The 17801-nt window shown below is 37.3% G+C and overlaps 1 protein-coding gene across 3 annotated transcripts in view; it reads left to right on the top strand.

Moving 5' to 3' along the window:
- Positions 1 to 16639, top strand: part of ppp1r13bb (protein phosphatase 1, regulatory subunit 13Bb) — a 122905-nt gene extending 106266 nt beyond the window's left edge. Inside the window, exons 10-17 of one of the 3 annotated variants that reach the window (XM_072568599.1) lie at positions 5213 to 5388; positions 6157 to 6682; positions 6841 to 7580; positions 9404 to 9541; positions 9670 to 9803; positions 11626 to 11792; positions 12695 to 12894; positions 14996 to 16639. In XM_072568599.1, the coding sequence (XP_072424700.1) occupies positions 5213 to 5388; positions 6157 to 6682; positions 6841 to 7580; positions 9404 to 9541; positions 9670 to 9803; positions 11626 to 11792; positions 12695 to 12894; positions 14996 to 15037 (2123 nt within the window). In that variant the 3' untranslated portion in view covers positions 15038 to 16639. The remainder of the gene's footprint in view (positions 1 to 5212; positions 5389 to 6156; positions 6683 to 6840; positions 7581 to 9403; positions 9542 to 9669; positions 9804 to 11625; positions 11793 to 12694; positions 12895 to 14995) is intronic. The other 2 variants (XM_072568598.1, XM_072568600.1) reach the window with 2 other exon arrangements.
- Positions 16640 to 17801: the final 1162 nt, after the last annotated feature.

Genomic DNA, 17801 nt, shown 5'->3' with positions numbered 1-17801 from the left:
GGTGTCTAATGTGGATGTTGGTCTTGTTTCTGGTTCATCCTTGCATTTAAAAAATTATGAAAGCAGATTCTTGGGCTGTACATCTTTACACAATTCTGCTTTTCAAATTTCTATAATTTGCTGTAATTTTGAATACTGCAGTACTTTAATAATGCATCCATAACTAAAGCTGGCTTCCTGTTTGAGGATTTGTAATGTTTGTTATGCTTAAGTCTTGTTTATGCATGTGACTGTTGCATGAAGCTTCTTAGATGATTGGTTTTTAAAGTATTATAAAACTTTTGTACACAATTAACTCCTTGAAATCAGTTTGTTCACAAATGTTTATAATAGCCTACCATTGGTTGTTATGGTTTCATGATGTAAAGTGTTACAAATTCCTTTTAGTGCTGTTTTGAATGCAGTGAGACAGTGATCTTACAAAGGGCATCATCTGGATTTGCATTAGTGCGTATGTGATACCAAATTACATTCTTGTTTAATTGCAATAGATTCATTTGTGATAGGAGTGAAGATAAGAGAGCTAAGATGTATGGAGATATTCATTGCACTGGGTTTTAGAGATGAAAAAGCAAAGATAGGCCACACAATTTTGTTCCCCCCGATGATCCTTTTAGTGTTGAATAGTCTTCAGTTATGTTACATGTTTCACGTATTCTGTTATTTGTCTTTTGATTCCCACTCACTTTTCTAAGTTGTCGTAATCTCTCAGTGTTAAATTAAAATCTTGTGAAAGCAAAAGATTTATGTTCCAAATCCTGTACTTTAATTTTATACTTGTCAGAAAAATTGTTTTTCTTTCAAGGTCTGCTTCCAGAGACAAGATTGTGACACACTAATTTAATGCTTCTTAAACTAAAACTGTAGAAGTTAATTTTTAATTACAAAAATTCTTCCTAGTTTTACAGTCTTTACCAAATTGGATAGCAATCCCATCCAAATTAGAAAAAAGTTCATAAGTCAAAATAATAAGCTTGGTTCTTTTTAAATGATTTTTGTGATGACTACATTGGTTCAGTTTTGTATTCTTGAATTCGCCATAACTACTAGTTTTAAGTATTACTCTTCCCATTGGATAACTGTATTATGAACTATTGCACAGTGTATTACCATATAAACTGAACGTGTTTTGGCTTCCCCACATTGCATGGGAATATTTCTGTGTATCAATGATATACATATCAAGACAATCACAGCTTTGGTTGATGCTGACTTAGGTAATCTCAGCTCAAATGAGATCGCTGATAAGCCTTGCTGTCCTTTGAGTGAGTGAAAAGGGGACAAATTGGCCAAATACCTACATGTAATTGCTGTTTAATGACATTCGCTTCCCTGTCTTATTGGAATCACAAGATTGTTGCAAAGGCAGCCATTTGGCCCATTGTGTCTGTGCCAGCTTTCAAAATGAGCATCTTTCTTGGTGTCATTCCCCTATCCTTTCTTTAACCCTGCACACACACTGCTCCTTTTCAGAGCACACAATCTAATTTCCCTCTGACTGCTTTGTACCTGTCTGCATTACACACTCAAGCAGTGCATTCAAGATTTGAACAACTCATTGTATGAAAATGTTTTTTTTCTGTAAATAACCTTTGTTTCTTTTATGAGTTACGTTAAAGCTGTGCCTCCTTGATCTTGACCTTTCACTAGTGGAAACATTTTCTCCCTATTTACTCCGACCTGACCTTGAATGATTTCAGAAATATTCATGTTGTCGCAATGGATAGAGTAGTGGTAGTTGTCCAACTCACAGTGAAGAAGATTATCTGAGTGCAACGGGCCAAGAAGTAGCAGATGAAGTTTAATTTAGATAAATTTGAGGTGTTGCATATTGTTAAGGCAAACTAGGGCAGAATTTATGCAGTTAATGCTAGGGCCCTGAGAAATGTTAAAACATAGAGGCTTAGGGGTATAGGTGTATAGTTCCTTGGAAGTGGAGTCGCAGCTAGATAAGGTGGTGAAGGCTGCATTTGGGATGTTTGCCTTCATTGGTCAGAGCATTGAGTATAAGGGTTGGGATGGTCATGTTACAGCTGTACAGGATATTGGTGAGGCCACTTTTGGTGTACTGAGTACAGTTTTGGTCACCCTTCTACAGGAAGGGCGTTGTTAAACTTGAGGGTGCAGAAAAGATTTACAAGGTGTTGTTGGGATTGGAGGGTTTGATTTTTTGATTTACAGGGAGCAAGTAGATAGGCTGGGGATTCTTTCTTGCTAATTTCAGAGCCTGAGGGGTGACCTTCTAGAGGTTTATAAAGTCATGAGGGACATGGATAGGGTGAAAAGTCAAGACCGTTTTTTGTAGGGTATGGGAGTCCAAAACTAAAAGGTGTACATTTAAGGTGAGTGGAAAGATGTAAAAAAACACCTGAGGGGTAACTTTTTCACACACTGGTTGGTGTGTCTATGGAACAAACTGCAAGAGGAAGTGGTGGATGCAGATACAATTACAACATTTCAAAGTTATTCGGATGGGTATATGAATAGGAAGGGTTTAGAGGGATATGGGCCAAATGATGGCAAATGGAACTAGGTCAGATTGGGATGTCTAGTCACTGTGGATGAGTTGGTCCGAAGGGCCTGTTTCCATACTGTCTGACTCTATAACTACATCTGCAAAAACATGGTCTTTGACTGCACTCCTTGAAATTTTGCAAAGTACGATTTTTCTCTGTCTGACAGGCACCATTCTGTTATGTGCCATTTCCTAGAAAGTAGCTAGTTGTCTATGCTGCTACTAAAATGTAGCCAACTTGGAGGGATGCAAGCAGTTCTGGATTAATGTGTTGCTCCTCTCATTTGAGTCACAAATGGAGACTCTTTGGACTGTGTCTGTGCCAACTGAAAAATAGCTAACAGATTAATCGCAGCTTGCACCTCTTCGTCTGTGCCTTTGTAGGTTTTGACCATGTTATATACATGGGATAAAGGTGTCACTGGCTGGGCTGATACCTAATTGGCTTTGAGGAGATGGTGGTGAGTTGCCTTCTTGACCTGCTACAATGAATAAGCCCACAGTGCTGTTAGGAAAGTAGTTCCAGGAGTTTGTCTCAACAACAGTGAAAGAAGTTTTGAGAGGAATTTTCAGGTCGTGGTGTTTCCATATATCTGCTGTCCTTATCCTTTCAGGTGTTAGAGGCTGAGGGTTTGGAAGATGCTGTTGAAGGAACCTTGGTGAGTTGCAGTAGGTTTGACATCTTGTGTTCTCTTTAAATTTGTTGAGGATTTCTTTCTCTACCACCCTTTTGGGTAGTAAATTCCAGATCCTCACCACCTTCTAATGAAAGAATTGCTCCTCAATTCCCCTCTAATCCAACCACCAGTTGTTAGGTGTTTATGCCCCTGTTTGTTGACGTCTCTGCTAACATCAATAGTTTCTTCCTATCCAATGTATTTAGGCATCTCATAGTTTTGTACACCTCAATGGAATATTCCCTTAGCTTCTTTGTTCCAAGGGAAACAAACTCTGTCTATTCAATGTTATTTTATCACTAAAATACTACTTTGTTAGTTGTTCTTCTAAATCACCTCTTGTACCCTTTCAATGTGATCTTCACCTGCTGTAATCAAGTGACCAGAACTATATGCAGTACTGTAGCCGTGTTTAAATCATGCTGGCCTAAACATCCTGCCCTTATGCTCCAGGTTGTGGCCAACGTACGAAAATATCCCCTATGCTTTGTTGACTGCCTTATCTATCTATTCTGCTACCTCCAAGATCTATAGAGATTCAGTAAGATCCCCCTCTTTCACTACATTTGATAAAAGCCTACTATTTAATGTGTATTACCTTGCTGTGTTTGTTCTTACCAAATGCATTGCCTAATTTTTCTGGACAGAATTCCATTTACCACTTTTTTCCCCCCCACTTTTTTCGTCCTTCAATATCTTCCTCCATATTACAGCTTTTCCTCCCTGATGATGTCCTTACACTTTAGTCTCAGTTGCTGATATGAGTGCTGTGAACAGTTAGGGAATGAGTACTGAGTTCAGTAGAATCCCACTGAAATCAACTTTCCATTCTCAAAGTTACCCTTTTATCATTAATCCTTTGCTTCCGGTCAGTTAGTCAGTTTTGGATCCAACTTGTTCATTTCTCTTGGGTTTCATACATTGCAGACTGGTAGAAAAATAACAGCATTTCAAAAGCCTTGATAAAAAAATCAGAGGACCATCTCAAGCACCTTATCAACACTCCTTGTTAACACCTTAAAAATAATTTCAGTCAAGTTAATCACTACCTCCCCTTAACAAATTTGTGCTGTCCTTTGCTATCTGTGTATCTCTAAATGACTATTTATACCTTATCTCAGAATTTTTTCCAATAACTTGCACACTATTGAGAAAGCATAAAATACTTAGGCTATTCGTTACTCTAATTTTATAGAACAGTACAAGGTTAGCATTCCTACAGTCGTCCAGTGCCATACCTGTGGCTCGAGAGGATTGGAAAATGGTGGTTAAAACATCGACATTTTACCATGCTTCCCTAATAGCCTGGAAGACATTTCATCTGGGGTTGGTGAATTGTCTACATTCAAAAATGCTAAGCATCTTAAATATAAGGAGGGATTGTTATCCCTTACAATATTTCATATGTTTTAACTGAAATAATTACTTTGTCCATCTGAGAAATTTATTAATGAAGACCCTATAACTGCAAAATTCTACATTATTTTGAAATGCTGACCCATCCAGTCAATTGAAGGTTAAACCAATACTTAGGAAAAGAAAGTGCTCTTTATGTTGGTGTGATATATGTTGTGTGACAACTGATATTTAACATTGGTATTTAAAGCATCATTGTTTTTATGTCCATTGAGTGGATCATGGTGATGGCAAACCACCTGCTGTCCAAAATTGCTAATAAAACAGCTCGGGATAAAGCAACAGGCAGTGTGCCAAGGACCTGCTTCAGGAAGAAGACATGTGATATTAAGTAAATGTTGATTCAATATCTAATTAATAGTTTGTAACTAAACTCAACTGTATCCATGTTTCATATACATTGCTAGTATTAGGAAAGTGTCCTCAAAATGGCTGCAATGATTGTGCGTGAACAATAGTTGGCGTATTCTCTCCCTACCTGCCCAAACTTAAGTGGCCGATTGGAAACTAACCAGCTGTGATAAATTTAATTAAAATAATTACTGTTTGGATCTCTTTAGAGTAGATTTATTAAATGTTTTATGAGTTTTAATTTCCTAATTAGGTCATGATGGAAATTGGCCAACACTCCCACAGGGCTCTGCTACTACAGGGAAATCACCTACAACAACAAACAATGACTGGAAGGAATCCAACATGGATACAGTTTTGAAACCAGGTGCTGGATCAAGTCAGACCCTGTCCACTTCCTCAACCGTTTCAAACAATGAGAAAATGGTGGTAGGTTTTGGCAGTATTTCAAAGTGGCCTCTGATGTTTTAATATTAAGGCATTTTTTTCCCTATTTGATTTCAGCAAACTGATTTTGAGGTTTAATTAGCTTCTCCAGGGCATGCACATTTGTTTTGTACTGAATCCAAAGCATTTAAAATAAAATGTAAATACTTTTGTTTCTTAATTTACATAAATACTGTAAAAGTTTTTCTGTGAGACTAGTTTAGGCATGTTATAGTCTACCTGACTGAATACTGAATTCACATTACTTCTGCCCTTTTGTTGGAGAACAGTTATTAGTAATTCTGTTTTCCTATATGCATGTTTTTTAGGCAAATTTTCCGTTCCTTTGCTTGTGCACACTTGATCCTTTTTGTCATTTAATTTCCTGTCTTCTGCTCTTTCACAGACCTTCCGTTTGCACCTTCCTCTTCTCCCATCATCCCTCTTCTCCCCCCCCACCCTGTGCCCCACACGCACCTGCATACACTTTCTTTCTCTCTCAACGTTTCCTGCCTTATTTTTAGACAGTTGGATCTCTAAACATTCTTAGTTCTGACAAAGATTCAGCGACTTGAAAATGTAAACTTAGATGCTGTTGAGTAATCCGGCGTTTCTGTCTTTATTTTAGGTTTCCAATATTCACTGTATTTTACTTATGGAGTGTCTAGCTTTTTCAAACTGGCCAACAGTTAAATATTGTTGAGGTATATCTTAGTTTTGGAGATTATAAATCTGAAATGACTCGATTTAATAACATCTTATTTAATTTAGGGTATTGAATCTGGAAAAGTACCATCATCTGTGCCCAGTGCAATAAAGCAGCTGTCTCAATCATATGGACCTCACTCAAAATCTTCCCTCATGACAATTGGTTCTACAAATTCTCTGGAAAGAATGAAAGAGGGCACTCAGTCTCGGCCTAGTATGGGTTCAGTCTCTAATATTACTTCAACAAATTGGCAGAGAGCTATCCAGCCGTCGCAACCTGCAAGCACATTTCAAGCTAGTGCCTCGCAACAGATTCAGCAAAGAATTACTGTGCCTCCAAGTCCTACTTATCAGCCAGCTGCTTCACCACTGTTTTCTGCTGTAGATAGCAGACCTGATCCCCCACTGGCTGTGGCTGTAAGGCCATTCTTGACTGACAAAGGTTCCAGGCCTCAGTCTCCACGCAAAGGGCCTCAAACCGTGAATTCCAGTTCGATTTACTCGATGTATCTTCAGCAATCTACTCCACCAAAGAACTACCAACAGGCTACATACAATACCCTAAACAAAACACATACTGTTAAAGCAAGTAAGTAGCTTAATTTTAATGCCTTTGATTAAACATCTAATAATTTAGTTCTTATAAGACTGTGTCAATAGTCAAGGTTAATTATTCTGTTTAGTTTAGTATAATAAAGCATAATTATTACTTTTGGGTCAGTAAAGAGATTTCTTTTCCCTTTCCAGTGTATGGGAAGCCAGTATTGTCGTCTGGATCAGGTTCGGCTTCACCATCTCCTTTGCCTTTTACTCATACTCAGCCTTTCCAAAGTTCTCAACCGCAGACCAGTGGTGAAAACCAAATGACTAATGAAAAGGATTTAGAACATGAGAACTTGCCACCCACCAATTCAAATGTTGAAAACATACCACGTCCTCTGAGTCCTACGAAATTATTACCAATTGTGCACTCACCATTAAGGTATCAAAGTGATGCTGATCTTGAAGCTCTAAGGAAAAAACTGGCACATGCACCAAGACCTCTGAAGAAACGCAGTTCTATAACTGAGCCAGAAGGCCCAAGTGGACCAAATATACAGAAGTTGCTGTATCAGCGTTTTAATACACTAGCTGGGGGTATGGATAACATGCCATTTTATCTCCCCAATAACCAACAAGACTATGTGGGTGCTTTAGCCGACGTTGATAATGGTAATGCCAGCCTCGTAGAATCTGGTTCTGTGCAGCCTGAACCAACAATGCAGCCTGAAGTTCAACCATCATCCGATGCCAATGATAACCAGCTGCCTTCTCCTAAACATTCTGACTTGATTCAGACAGATAACAATGAGATACCTGCCACAATAGAGGACAATAACAATAATCCTGCTGTTGTTCAAACGGAACAACTGCCAAGTCCTGTGCCAGAAATCATATCACCAGAGGGAGATGTTCCCCCACCACCTGCTGTGCCACTGCAGCTTCCTGTAAGTTTTGTGTTGTACCTGGAATAAATTATAACCAAAGGATAATGTCAATAGAATCATTGAGCATTTGTTTAAAGCTGTGTTTCAAGAGACAAAATAACAGTGAATTATGATGATGTCCAATGGAATATAAGTAGTTATTTTAGCCCCTCGGCCCTGTGTATTTAATTACATCATTGTTGATCTGGAACCTTACTCCAAATACAGATAAAATCTTAGATTTTAAATCCAATTCAAATTATGCATGTAAATCTGATTTTGATCAAAAATGTTCTCCGATGAATTTGGATGGTATTAGCTGAATATGTGCTCATTGAACAATTCTGTCCCTAATTTTGTATTAAACTGAGAATCTCTTTTGGCTTTCATGCGTGTCTGATGTGAGAAGTAGAATTGATGTAGCAGAGGAAATATTTTTAGTTTGGGTAAGGACAGAGCAAGGCTTCATTTGCATCACATCATGTAATATTATTAATCTCTTTCATAGGTTTTGTCAAAAATATTTGATATCTTCATTGCTTTTAAAGAAAATGTTACTGAAATTTGTCTCTGAAGTCAAATGTTTCTTCTGCATGACGGTTTTTGATGTAGTAAGATGATTTGAACTGAAACAGATCATAATATTGATATTTAGAGATTACACAAAAGTAGAAGGTTTGATAACCGAAGGAAGAATCAGAAAAGATTAGAAGAATAGATTAAGGAAATTGCCAGATAAATGGCCAAAACAGTTTATTTTGAAATTGATAAAGTTCTAATACATAAACAAACTATTTGACTTAATCAACCAATGTCAACACTTATCTAGCATTTGATTAAATAATGGTAGTTTTATTTACTGCATCACATCATCCCTTTTTTTTACCCACTTGGCCAATCTCTCCTTGAATATTAATCAACTTTCTACCCAACTATTAATTCTAAAAATGTATTCAATAGCTTTATAACTCTAAATTTGTCTTGCTCTGTCCATACAATGCTGTCTTCAAGTTGTATCTCAATATATCTTTAGCGTTATATATCATGGCTTGTGATAAAACCAAGAATTTAATTAGCTTTGTCTACAACTGTAACAATCTGAGATGCTATGTATAATGCGCTGTAAACCTACAACTTCAATCCATTGATTCATATTCCATTTGTTTGCAAGGAACAGGTCCCTGGATATGAATGTAGTTCTTGTGGGCAACTGTAAATGAGCCATATGAGCTTAATTGATTTTAAGTTGGTTGTTAATGTGTCGAGTAGAACTCAGATTCTATATTCTTCTGTTTTTCCTGACAAATGCAAGATGAAAAGTGTCAGCTCTTAGTGATTTTCATTCCTTTTCCTCTTTTATTCCTCTGTCCTAATGTAGAAAGTGATTAATTAAAATCTTCTAGTCTTCCATTGTTGCTATTAATAAGTTAGTAGTGATTAACCTCTCATTTTGTGATCCATCATTCTCGCAATTAAGTTTGATCAATATTACAAGCTCTTTGTTTATCTTGTTGATCCAACTATTTTGACATCATCACTAACACTTCTACATCTACATAACTCTACTGTATAGCAGATGTTGTCTTGCACCAATATGACTTCTTCTTAACTGTTCTATCTCTCCTCCATGTATTCAGTGCAGTGAAGTTTTGGGCCAAAAAAAAAGCAGTGACTGAATATGTATACTCAGTGGAAAAGCATTGGAGTAGAGGGACAAAGTTATTAGGGTTTCACAGATGCAATTCATTGGAAGTGACCATTATGCGCACTCTTACTAGCCATGGAAAAATGACTTTTTGTTGTGATAATTATTGTTTTCTTTTAACTTCACATTATTACCTCAGATCAAACGTACAAATTTGAAAAAACCTGATTCAGAAAGGACAGGTTGTGGGATGCGGGTAAAATTCGATCCTCTTGCTTTACTCCTGGATGCTTCTTTAGAAGGAGAATTTGATCTTGTTCAGCGCATCATTTATGAGGTGACTTTTCAACTTTTAAAAAAAAATATTGTCATTTGTTACACACTGTACTTGAAATCCCTAGATAACGGAATATGATGTTTCTTAATATGTGTAACCTTCAATTTATTTTTCTCTGTTTTGGCCAGGTTAATGATCCTAGTAGACCTAATGATGAAGGGATTACACCGTTACATAATGCAGTATGTGCTGGTCACCATCACATTGTGAAATTCCTTGTTGATTTTGGTGTAAATGCAAACGCAGCAGACAGTGATGGATGGTAAGCTTGAGATATTCTGACATGAAAATTCATCGAAATATAGTGTTTTAATAATTAAATAAAGCTGATTAAATCTTGTCTTTCATCCAATTGGTAAAGCTATACTTATTGTATCCTATATTGTGAAATTTTACAATAAGGTCATCTAAACTAGACTTATTTATAATCTTTTGATTTTCTTTCTTTCTTTCTTTCTAATTTCCCCTGTGCCCCAATTCTCTCACCACGTGGTCTTCAGGTACGTCCACTTCATACATACACTCCTCACACTTCATAGCGTGATCATTGAAACTTTTTTCCTCTTTTAGGAAAGATTGAATGAGGGACACAGTTTAATAATAAAATATTTAGGCAAAAGGTCATGGACTGATTTCTACATTATTTCATTTTACTCAAAAATATTAACTATGAAATGTGGATGCTGGAAGTCTGAAACAAAGTGCCCAAAGAAACACAACTGGCCTGCATCTGGTAAAGGGCCACTGGGCTCAAAACGTTAACTGTATAGATGCTGCCAGACGTGCTGAGTATCTCCAACACCTTGTTGAATGTTTTGGAGTGGTTGAAGTCTCTGCGTGTTTTTGGGTGTAATAGTGCAGCCTGAGATTTTCATCATGTGCGGCCTCCCGCTCCACAAGCATGTTTTTACCTCACTGTTTCCCTGCCAGACCCTGTCATTCACTGCTTCCTTCTCCTGAACCTCCCTCCCAGTTGCTGCTTCACCGCCTGACTCTCCTGATCGTAATTTCCATCCCTTCTACTCAACACTTTCTGCTTTGAGTTCCTGTTTACTGCTTCCCTCTGCCAAATCCTCCCACTCATTGCCTTCTTCTCATGAATCTTTTGCCTCACCCCTTCCCTGCCTGACCCTTCCAGTTGCAGCTATCCTAGCCACCACTTCTAATGTCTGCAGAAGCCCCATCTCATATGAAGGAACCCAAGACACTCCACTGTAATGACAAGGGCTTTTTTCTAAGTATTTTGCTGGATGGCTGGTGGATGCAACCAGTGAGAAAGACAAAGGCCACAGTGATTGTAGCTGATTTCCATCAACATGTTTCCCAATATAGATTTTTTTATGTTCCAGATCCTTATTGTTATTCAGTATTCAAGGCTTGCTTGTAAAATTATTATTTGCTTTTCCAGTCAAATACACATTCCATTGCATTGACGAGTTCAATAAATTCCAAAATCTGCAGGATAGGATAAATAGACAAAGTCTTTTACCTGTGATCAGGGGGTCCAGAACTAAAGCACGTGGGTTTAGGGTGAGGGGGGAAAGATATAAAAGAGACCCAAGGGGCAACTTTTTTCACACACAGGGTGGTACATGTATGGAATGAGCTGCCAGAGGAAGTGGTGAAGGCTGGTACAGTTGCAAGATTTAAAAGGCATTTGGATGGGTATATGAATAGGAAGGATTTGGAAGAAAATGGGCTGAGTGCTGGCAGGTGGGATTAGATTAGGTTGGGATATCTGGTCGGCATGGACGGGTTAGACCGAAGGGTCTGTCTCCGTGCTGTACATCTCTATAACTATATGACTCAAATTATGTTATAGCTTTATTATAATTAACTTAAATTCAGCCTAGTTTTTGTTGTCCCCAGTTCTAATTTAGAGTATTGAATCATTTTCTGGCCACCAATTCCAAAACTAATTTACCCAACCATCCCTGGAAATCTACGGTCAAATTATGTACAAAATGTATTTTTAGAAAAGGTTATTTAGTCAAATGTCAGTGGTCATCTTTTACACAAGATCTCATAACCTATCTGAGTAGTTTTTGGTCTGGAAGTTGTCAATCGTATAACTTTCTTCTTAGGACACCATTACACTGCGCTGCTTCCTGCAATAGCGTTCAACTCTGTAAACTGCTTGTGGAATCCGGTGCTGCTATTTTTGCCACAACTATCAGCGATGTTGAAACAGCAGCAGATAAATGTGAGGAGATGGAAGAAGGCTTTGTACAGTGCTCACAGTTTCTTTATGGCAAGTATTTAACTTTATCACTTTTTGTTCACATGTCTAACCCCTCTTTCTGTAGCTGATAAAATAAATTAAGCAGTAATTAATGGCCTCTTTAGTAAGTTTCTCTGTCATAGAATATTTGACTATCTCCACTAACCATATATTGATTCACATGTATCTCTCCATGGTGATATTCAGTCTCTGCTTAGTGTTTCTCAAGCTTGCTGTAGTGAGGATATCATCACTTAAGGACATTTGTCTGAATGAGATTATTTACTGATGAACAAATACACTCAAAATATCCCTGTAGTTGTTCCTTTCATTTTTGAATAATTTATGTAATACAAAATTGTAAATGAGTGTATCACTGTGAGTATCCATAAAAATGAAGACTTAACTCTAAGATCGTGGTCATTTTAACCTACTGTTTGAATTGATTCCTCAAGCAGAAGATTAGGTTTTGGACTGGAGATGATTTGCTACTTGAACAAGCTTAATCTTCTCAGGCTACTGATGGATTCCTAATTGACAGCAAAGCTTTTATTTATTTTTAAGAAGGGAGAAGCAGATTTTATTAAAAAAACACATTGCTGCTGCCATCTACTTTAGATCATAGAATAGCATTCATTTGCACTTAAATTCAGAAGTAGTGTTCTCTTAACTGTAAAACAGAGCAATGTATAATGGTAAGTAGTCTGAGAGGATACTTGATATGTTTTTAGAAATCTAATTTTACGTTGTTTATTGTTACAGTGATAAATTATCTTTAAATACTTGCAGTAAAAGCTACATATGTTTGAATGCCCATTTTTGAGTGTGAAAATCATGTGTTTGATCATCTAAGCATCTTTTAAAGCCCATGTTTTGTACCATGACTAGCAATATGTCTGAGGTAATGGAGAATTATTTTCAATCCACAATAGGAGTACAAGAAAAAATGGGTGTCATGAACAAAGGTGTAGTTTATGCTTTGTGGGACTATGAGGCCAAGAACAGTGATGAATTATCGTTCCATGAAGGCGATCCTCTGACAATCGTGAGGCGTAAAGATGACAATGAAACGGATTGGTGGTGGGCTCGTTTGAATGACAAGGAAGGCTATGTTCCTCGCAATCTGTTAGGGGTAAATATAATCCATGTTTCTGTAAAGTTATTATTTTTTCAAGAAGCTGTAGTAGCTCCAACAAAATAAAAATAACTGACACAGGTAACAGCTGGCAGGGGCTATTGAAGTGAGAAGACCCTACCAAATGTGGGATTACTGTCACTGCCCCATGTTGGCATCACTCCTTTAAGAATATTGTAAGGTGGTGTGACCTAGATTGGATTAGATTACATACAGTGTGGAAACAGGCCCTTCGGCCCAGCAAGTCCACACTGACCTGCCAAAGCGCACCCACCCAGACCCATTCCCCTGCACCTAACACTACGGGCAATTTAGCATGGCCAATTCACCTAACCTGCACATTTTTGGATTGTGGGAGGAAACCCACGCAGACACTGGGAGAATGTGCAAACTCCACACAGTCAGTCGCCTGAGGCGGGAATTGAACCCAGCTCTCTGGTGCTGTGAGGCCGAGTGCTAACTACTGTGCCACCGTGCTGCCTTGAAAGTGGTTTTAATTCTGTTTGTTTTAATCATGTCTGTATTAATCGTGTCTGTAACTACTTGTATTTTACTATTTGTATTTTGGTGGATCGGCGTATCATTGTATGTCATGGGGGAAGGCTTAAATGCTGCACATTCCAAGAATTCATAAATAATTTTAACAGCTAAGCAGATCAGCAGCTAAAGAGGCTGGGAGAGTGTAAATGATCAAGTTGGGGACCAGTCCCAGAAAGCAAATGTTAACATAAAGGATGAGCAGCATAATTATGGGAATTTTTTTTATCAACAACTGATGTACCATTGAATTTTATGATTTCCATGTGCTACTGATTCATGTGGTTCATTCATTTTCACAGTCCAAATTGTATTTTAGAATAATTCAGCTCAATTGCTACATATCCTAAATGTGGCAAAGGAAGATATTATGTATATAATTGCAATGATTTTGATCAACCTTTCATTTTTCAAAACTGCTGATTAGAGGTGGTCAAGAAATGGATATTAAGTACAAGATGTAAAATGACAGCATCTAGTTTTCCTCTATAATGTTAATTCATGATACGCTTACTACTATGTATGCTGTGTGAAGCTGATAGGAGATTATAGTTGCAGGATGAAATGAGGAAAACTGGGACTTGCTGTAATTATACTCTTTGCCATACTTCAAATGATGAATATGGATCAGATAAAATTGAGGTTATTGATAGCACTTTGGACAAATACTATTGGGGGTTAGGTAATGACAACTTATTACTGAGAAGAACATCTGAGTATGTAAGAAGATTTAGTGGCTAAAACTATATAAGTTCCACCTACTTTTTCTCAGATCACTTATATCAATAGTTTAGTAACTTCACATACTTCGTCTTCTCGTTGAGGGCAAGACTACATAGGCTATTGCAGTATCAATCCTTTTAAATTAAATAAAAGCATTTAAAAAGCACTGAGATATGTATTTAAGGCACCATAAGCTACAGGGCTGGGTGGCACTTTTCTTGCTGTGAGGATTCTGCTGCGCTGTAAATTTATCCTTCTTATCAGAATTCTGATTTGAAATGGAGGAGGTTGATTAATATGTTTGTATACATTTGGCTTTGTTTTTGACAGTAATGGTCACAAGATGGATTTAGGTGAGGGTATTTTTTTTAAATTGCTCAAAATGGAGGAAAAAACTTAAGATTGGAAACTTTAAAGTTCAAACCTCTGTAAGTCTCACACTTCCCTATCTCTTTCCAGGATCAAAACTCTCCAAGGATGCTGTGGTTCTTCAGCTTTAGATTTGTGCTTCATTCACTTTTATCTGTCTGTATGGGTCCTAAGTTAAGAAATTTCTCTCTAAACCTATATTTCTACCTCTCTTCTTTTCTAAGGTCTTCTTAAGTTGTCTCTTTAACCAAGCTTTTAGTCACCTAATATCTTTTTGCTTTGACTCAATCTCTTTTGTTGTCATCTCATGTCATTATCCTACATTGCCAGATCCAGAGCAGTATTAATAATTGATTATAGCAACATTCATAGCTCAGATTGTCTTAACCTGCAGCTGAAGAAGAGTACAATTATATGGAAAGTGTAATATTATTACCTTCTAACGTTTCTTACTTTTGTTTTGTTACAGTTGTACCCTAGAATAAAGCCTCGGCAGCGAACTCTGGCTTAGGAATATTGGCGAGCTCTTATAATCAGAATCTGGAACAGACACAATGGAAGTGCTCCCCACCCAGAAGAGGAAGTAGATATTTACGTGCTGTAATTTGGATATGCAGTAGTTCATGGTGCTTTTTCTCTGAACAAAGTCACATTGCTACATCTGAAGAACACACGTGTGTACTCTAGCACAACCTTATTGTGCATTCAAACATGCACGCACATTTAGACCTGAACAGTCACACTACAATGTGCACAAACAGGCCTGCACATTTCTGTCTCTCTCTCACACTGTCACTCATGCACACACTTAAACACACACAAAACAGAGGAAGTGGTGTTATTTGAAAACCACTTGACCTCAGTATTGTTAGTATGTGGCATGCTTGGCTGGCAGTGGTGATACGGGAAATGTTTTAATGCAACTTTTGTTGGTTTCAAGGAGGAAGTTATAATGATTTATTGAAAGGTAATGTGGATGGCCTAGCAGAGTTTGATTTGGTATTGTGATAATTAAAGCTGTTAAAGGATTATAAAAAATTATGCTTGGACATGAAAAATTTAAGTAACATAGTAATGCTGCAAGTGTGGGATGACCAAGGATTTTAGTAAGACAAGGTGCACTGTCTGAGTTGCTTGAAGTGAAGTGTATGTGATTAATGGAGCAGTGGATGTGCGAATGAGCAGAGGATATTGTCATCTATTAATGTGTATTTTATGGAAATGATGCAATAACTTTCACCACACTTTGGTGCAAAACACTACAGCACTTCATTAAAATAAGTATTCAAGTATATTTCTATATTGAAGAATCCTTCATTTATTTTTTTCCAATTACATTTTTCTTTTTGAAATAATTCTAGGTGAACATTCTAACAAATAAGTTTATACATGTAACAAAACAATCTTTGGCTTGTTTACCATGTTTCATATCTAACCTTTTCCTAACAAGCAGTTCTGTTAACTGAGCACAGGGTAGTATTGAATGTAAATATTGTGATGTATAAGAACAGTGGGCTATATTATGTATGACTGAACTGTAACTTTTTCATAGCTGAAAGTACTACACTGCTTAACAAAAGTGTTATGTAAACGTAAACAATAAAATACAATGGCATGAACAAAGGCATTTTTCAAATTACATTGATTAGATAGAATTAATGATCAGAATTCTAAGACTATTTCAATTTATAAGGACTGGCCAGAAACCAGTGCTTCATTGGAAGCCTGGGGGGTGTGGTGAAGTATGTATTCTTTCCTTTGTTCCTTTATTCTCTCTCAAAATCAAATTAACTGTCCTAAATGTCTGTGAATTATTTTACATGTAATGGTAAACTAGCAGGCAAAATAACAAACTGATGATCTGTGGAAAAATTCCAATTCTTCCAAGGATAACCACCCTTCATGTTTTTAGTCAAGTATCATGCTTTTTTTTCATCGCAACAGCTCTGGGCCAATGAAGTTTATCTTGCATTGAGTAGTCATCAGCACAGATCACTTAACCATATTGATACCCTCATAGTTTAATAAATAATTTTTATTAAAGGGTTGACTCTTAACTGGCCTTTTGAAATAGCCTCATTACTATAGAAACATGCAGTATGTGTACATTCACATTACATATCCCTGTAGTGGTTCAAGAAGGTGCAATTGGAGGTTTAAAAAAAAAACACTGGTCTTGCCCATGATTCTGATCCCAGGAATGATATTTTTAGAACTTGGCCAAAGAGTTCTGAGTAGCAAGATGTTGCCTAGAGTTTAAGACATGGAACAGTATTTTTCCTGAACTCCAAAACACAACTGAAGAATGATTGAGGATACTTGCTTGCATTTTCTCAGGGAATGGTCTTAGAGTAAACAGCTGAAAGCGGTTAGGCTATGATCCCAGGCCTGAAGTGGGAATGTTTGTGCAATCATAAGCAATGCTTTAATTATTTGGTTTGAAGCATATGTGATTGAGTATAGACTAATTATACAGACAACTTGAAATTATTTGGGATCGCAGATAGATAAATCTGAATCATCCTATTCAGAGATGCTATTACATATCTCTAGAATGTGGGACTTTACCACTGTGCCACATGTCAGAGTTGGGAGGCTTGGGTTAGTGTCCCTAAGAGCCTAGAGTTTGTTTATCAGCTGTGGACAAAGTTAAGCACCTGAACATACTAATTTTTGAAAAATCATTGCTGACTGCTGAGACAAATTACATTAAATCCTTGAGAGAAAAGGGATTCACAATTATAGGGGGCATCTTTCATCATTTCAGGCCTGATGTAGTCCTCTAGGTGACACTTGAATATTCCACTCAAGACATCTCAGGGAATTCAAGCATTTTTCTTGAACATTTCCAATTCTATTGCTTCTATGAAGAAATGGTGGATAGTGTATTAACTTGGTTTATTGGATCAGACACAATGGGCCATGCTGTTCTTTCCCTCTTTCCATTGTTCTCCTTTCCTGTAATCTGAATGATAACCAGCAACAATCTTTAGACGGTTTGCTTTCCCTTTTTTAAAAACAATTCGTTTATTATTCTAGACCAAGAAGTGAAATTAGATTTCACATACATACTTACAATTGCTGCTTGGCATTGGGCTGCAGTCATATACCAACTTCAACGGTTAAGTGCTAACAAGCAGTGCAATCAGAAAGGTGGGCTAATTGGCAAGCCAGGTGTAAAATGTATCGAAGAAAGAACAAAGTAAATGGGGACATTAGGAAAGCAAGCTTGCAGCTGCATCAGACTAATGTGTTCCTGAGCTGTGAACTGAGGA

This window comes from Chiloscyllium punctatum, chromosome 4 (genome assembly GCF_047496795.1).
Source record: "Chiloscyllium punctatum isolate Juve2018m chromosome 4, sChiPun1.3, whole genome shotgun sequence".
NCBI classification, from domain to species: Eukaryota; Metazoa; Chordata; class Chondrichthyes; order Orectolobiformes; family Hemiscylliidae; genus Chiloscyllium; species Chiloscyllium punctatum.
The sequence above is the reverse complement of the archived record's forward strand: the minus strand, read 5'-3'. Positions and strand labels throughout refer to the sequence as shown.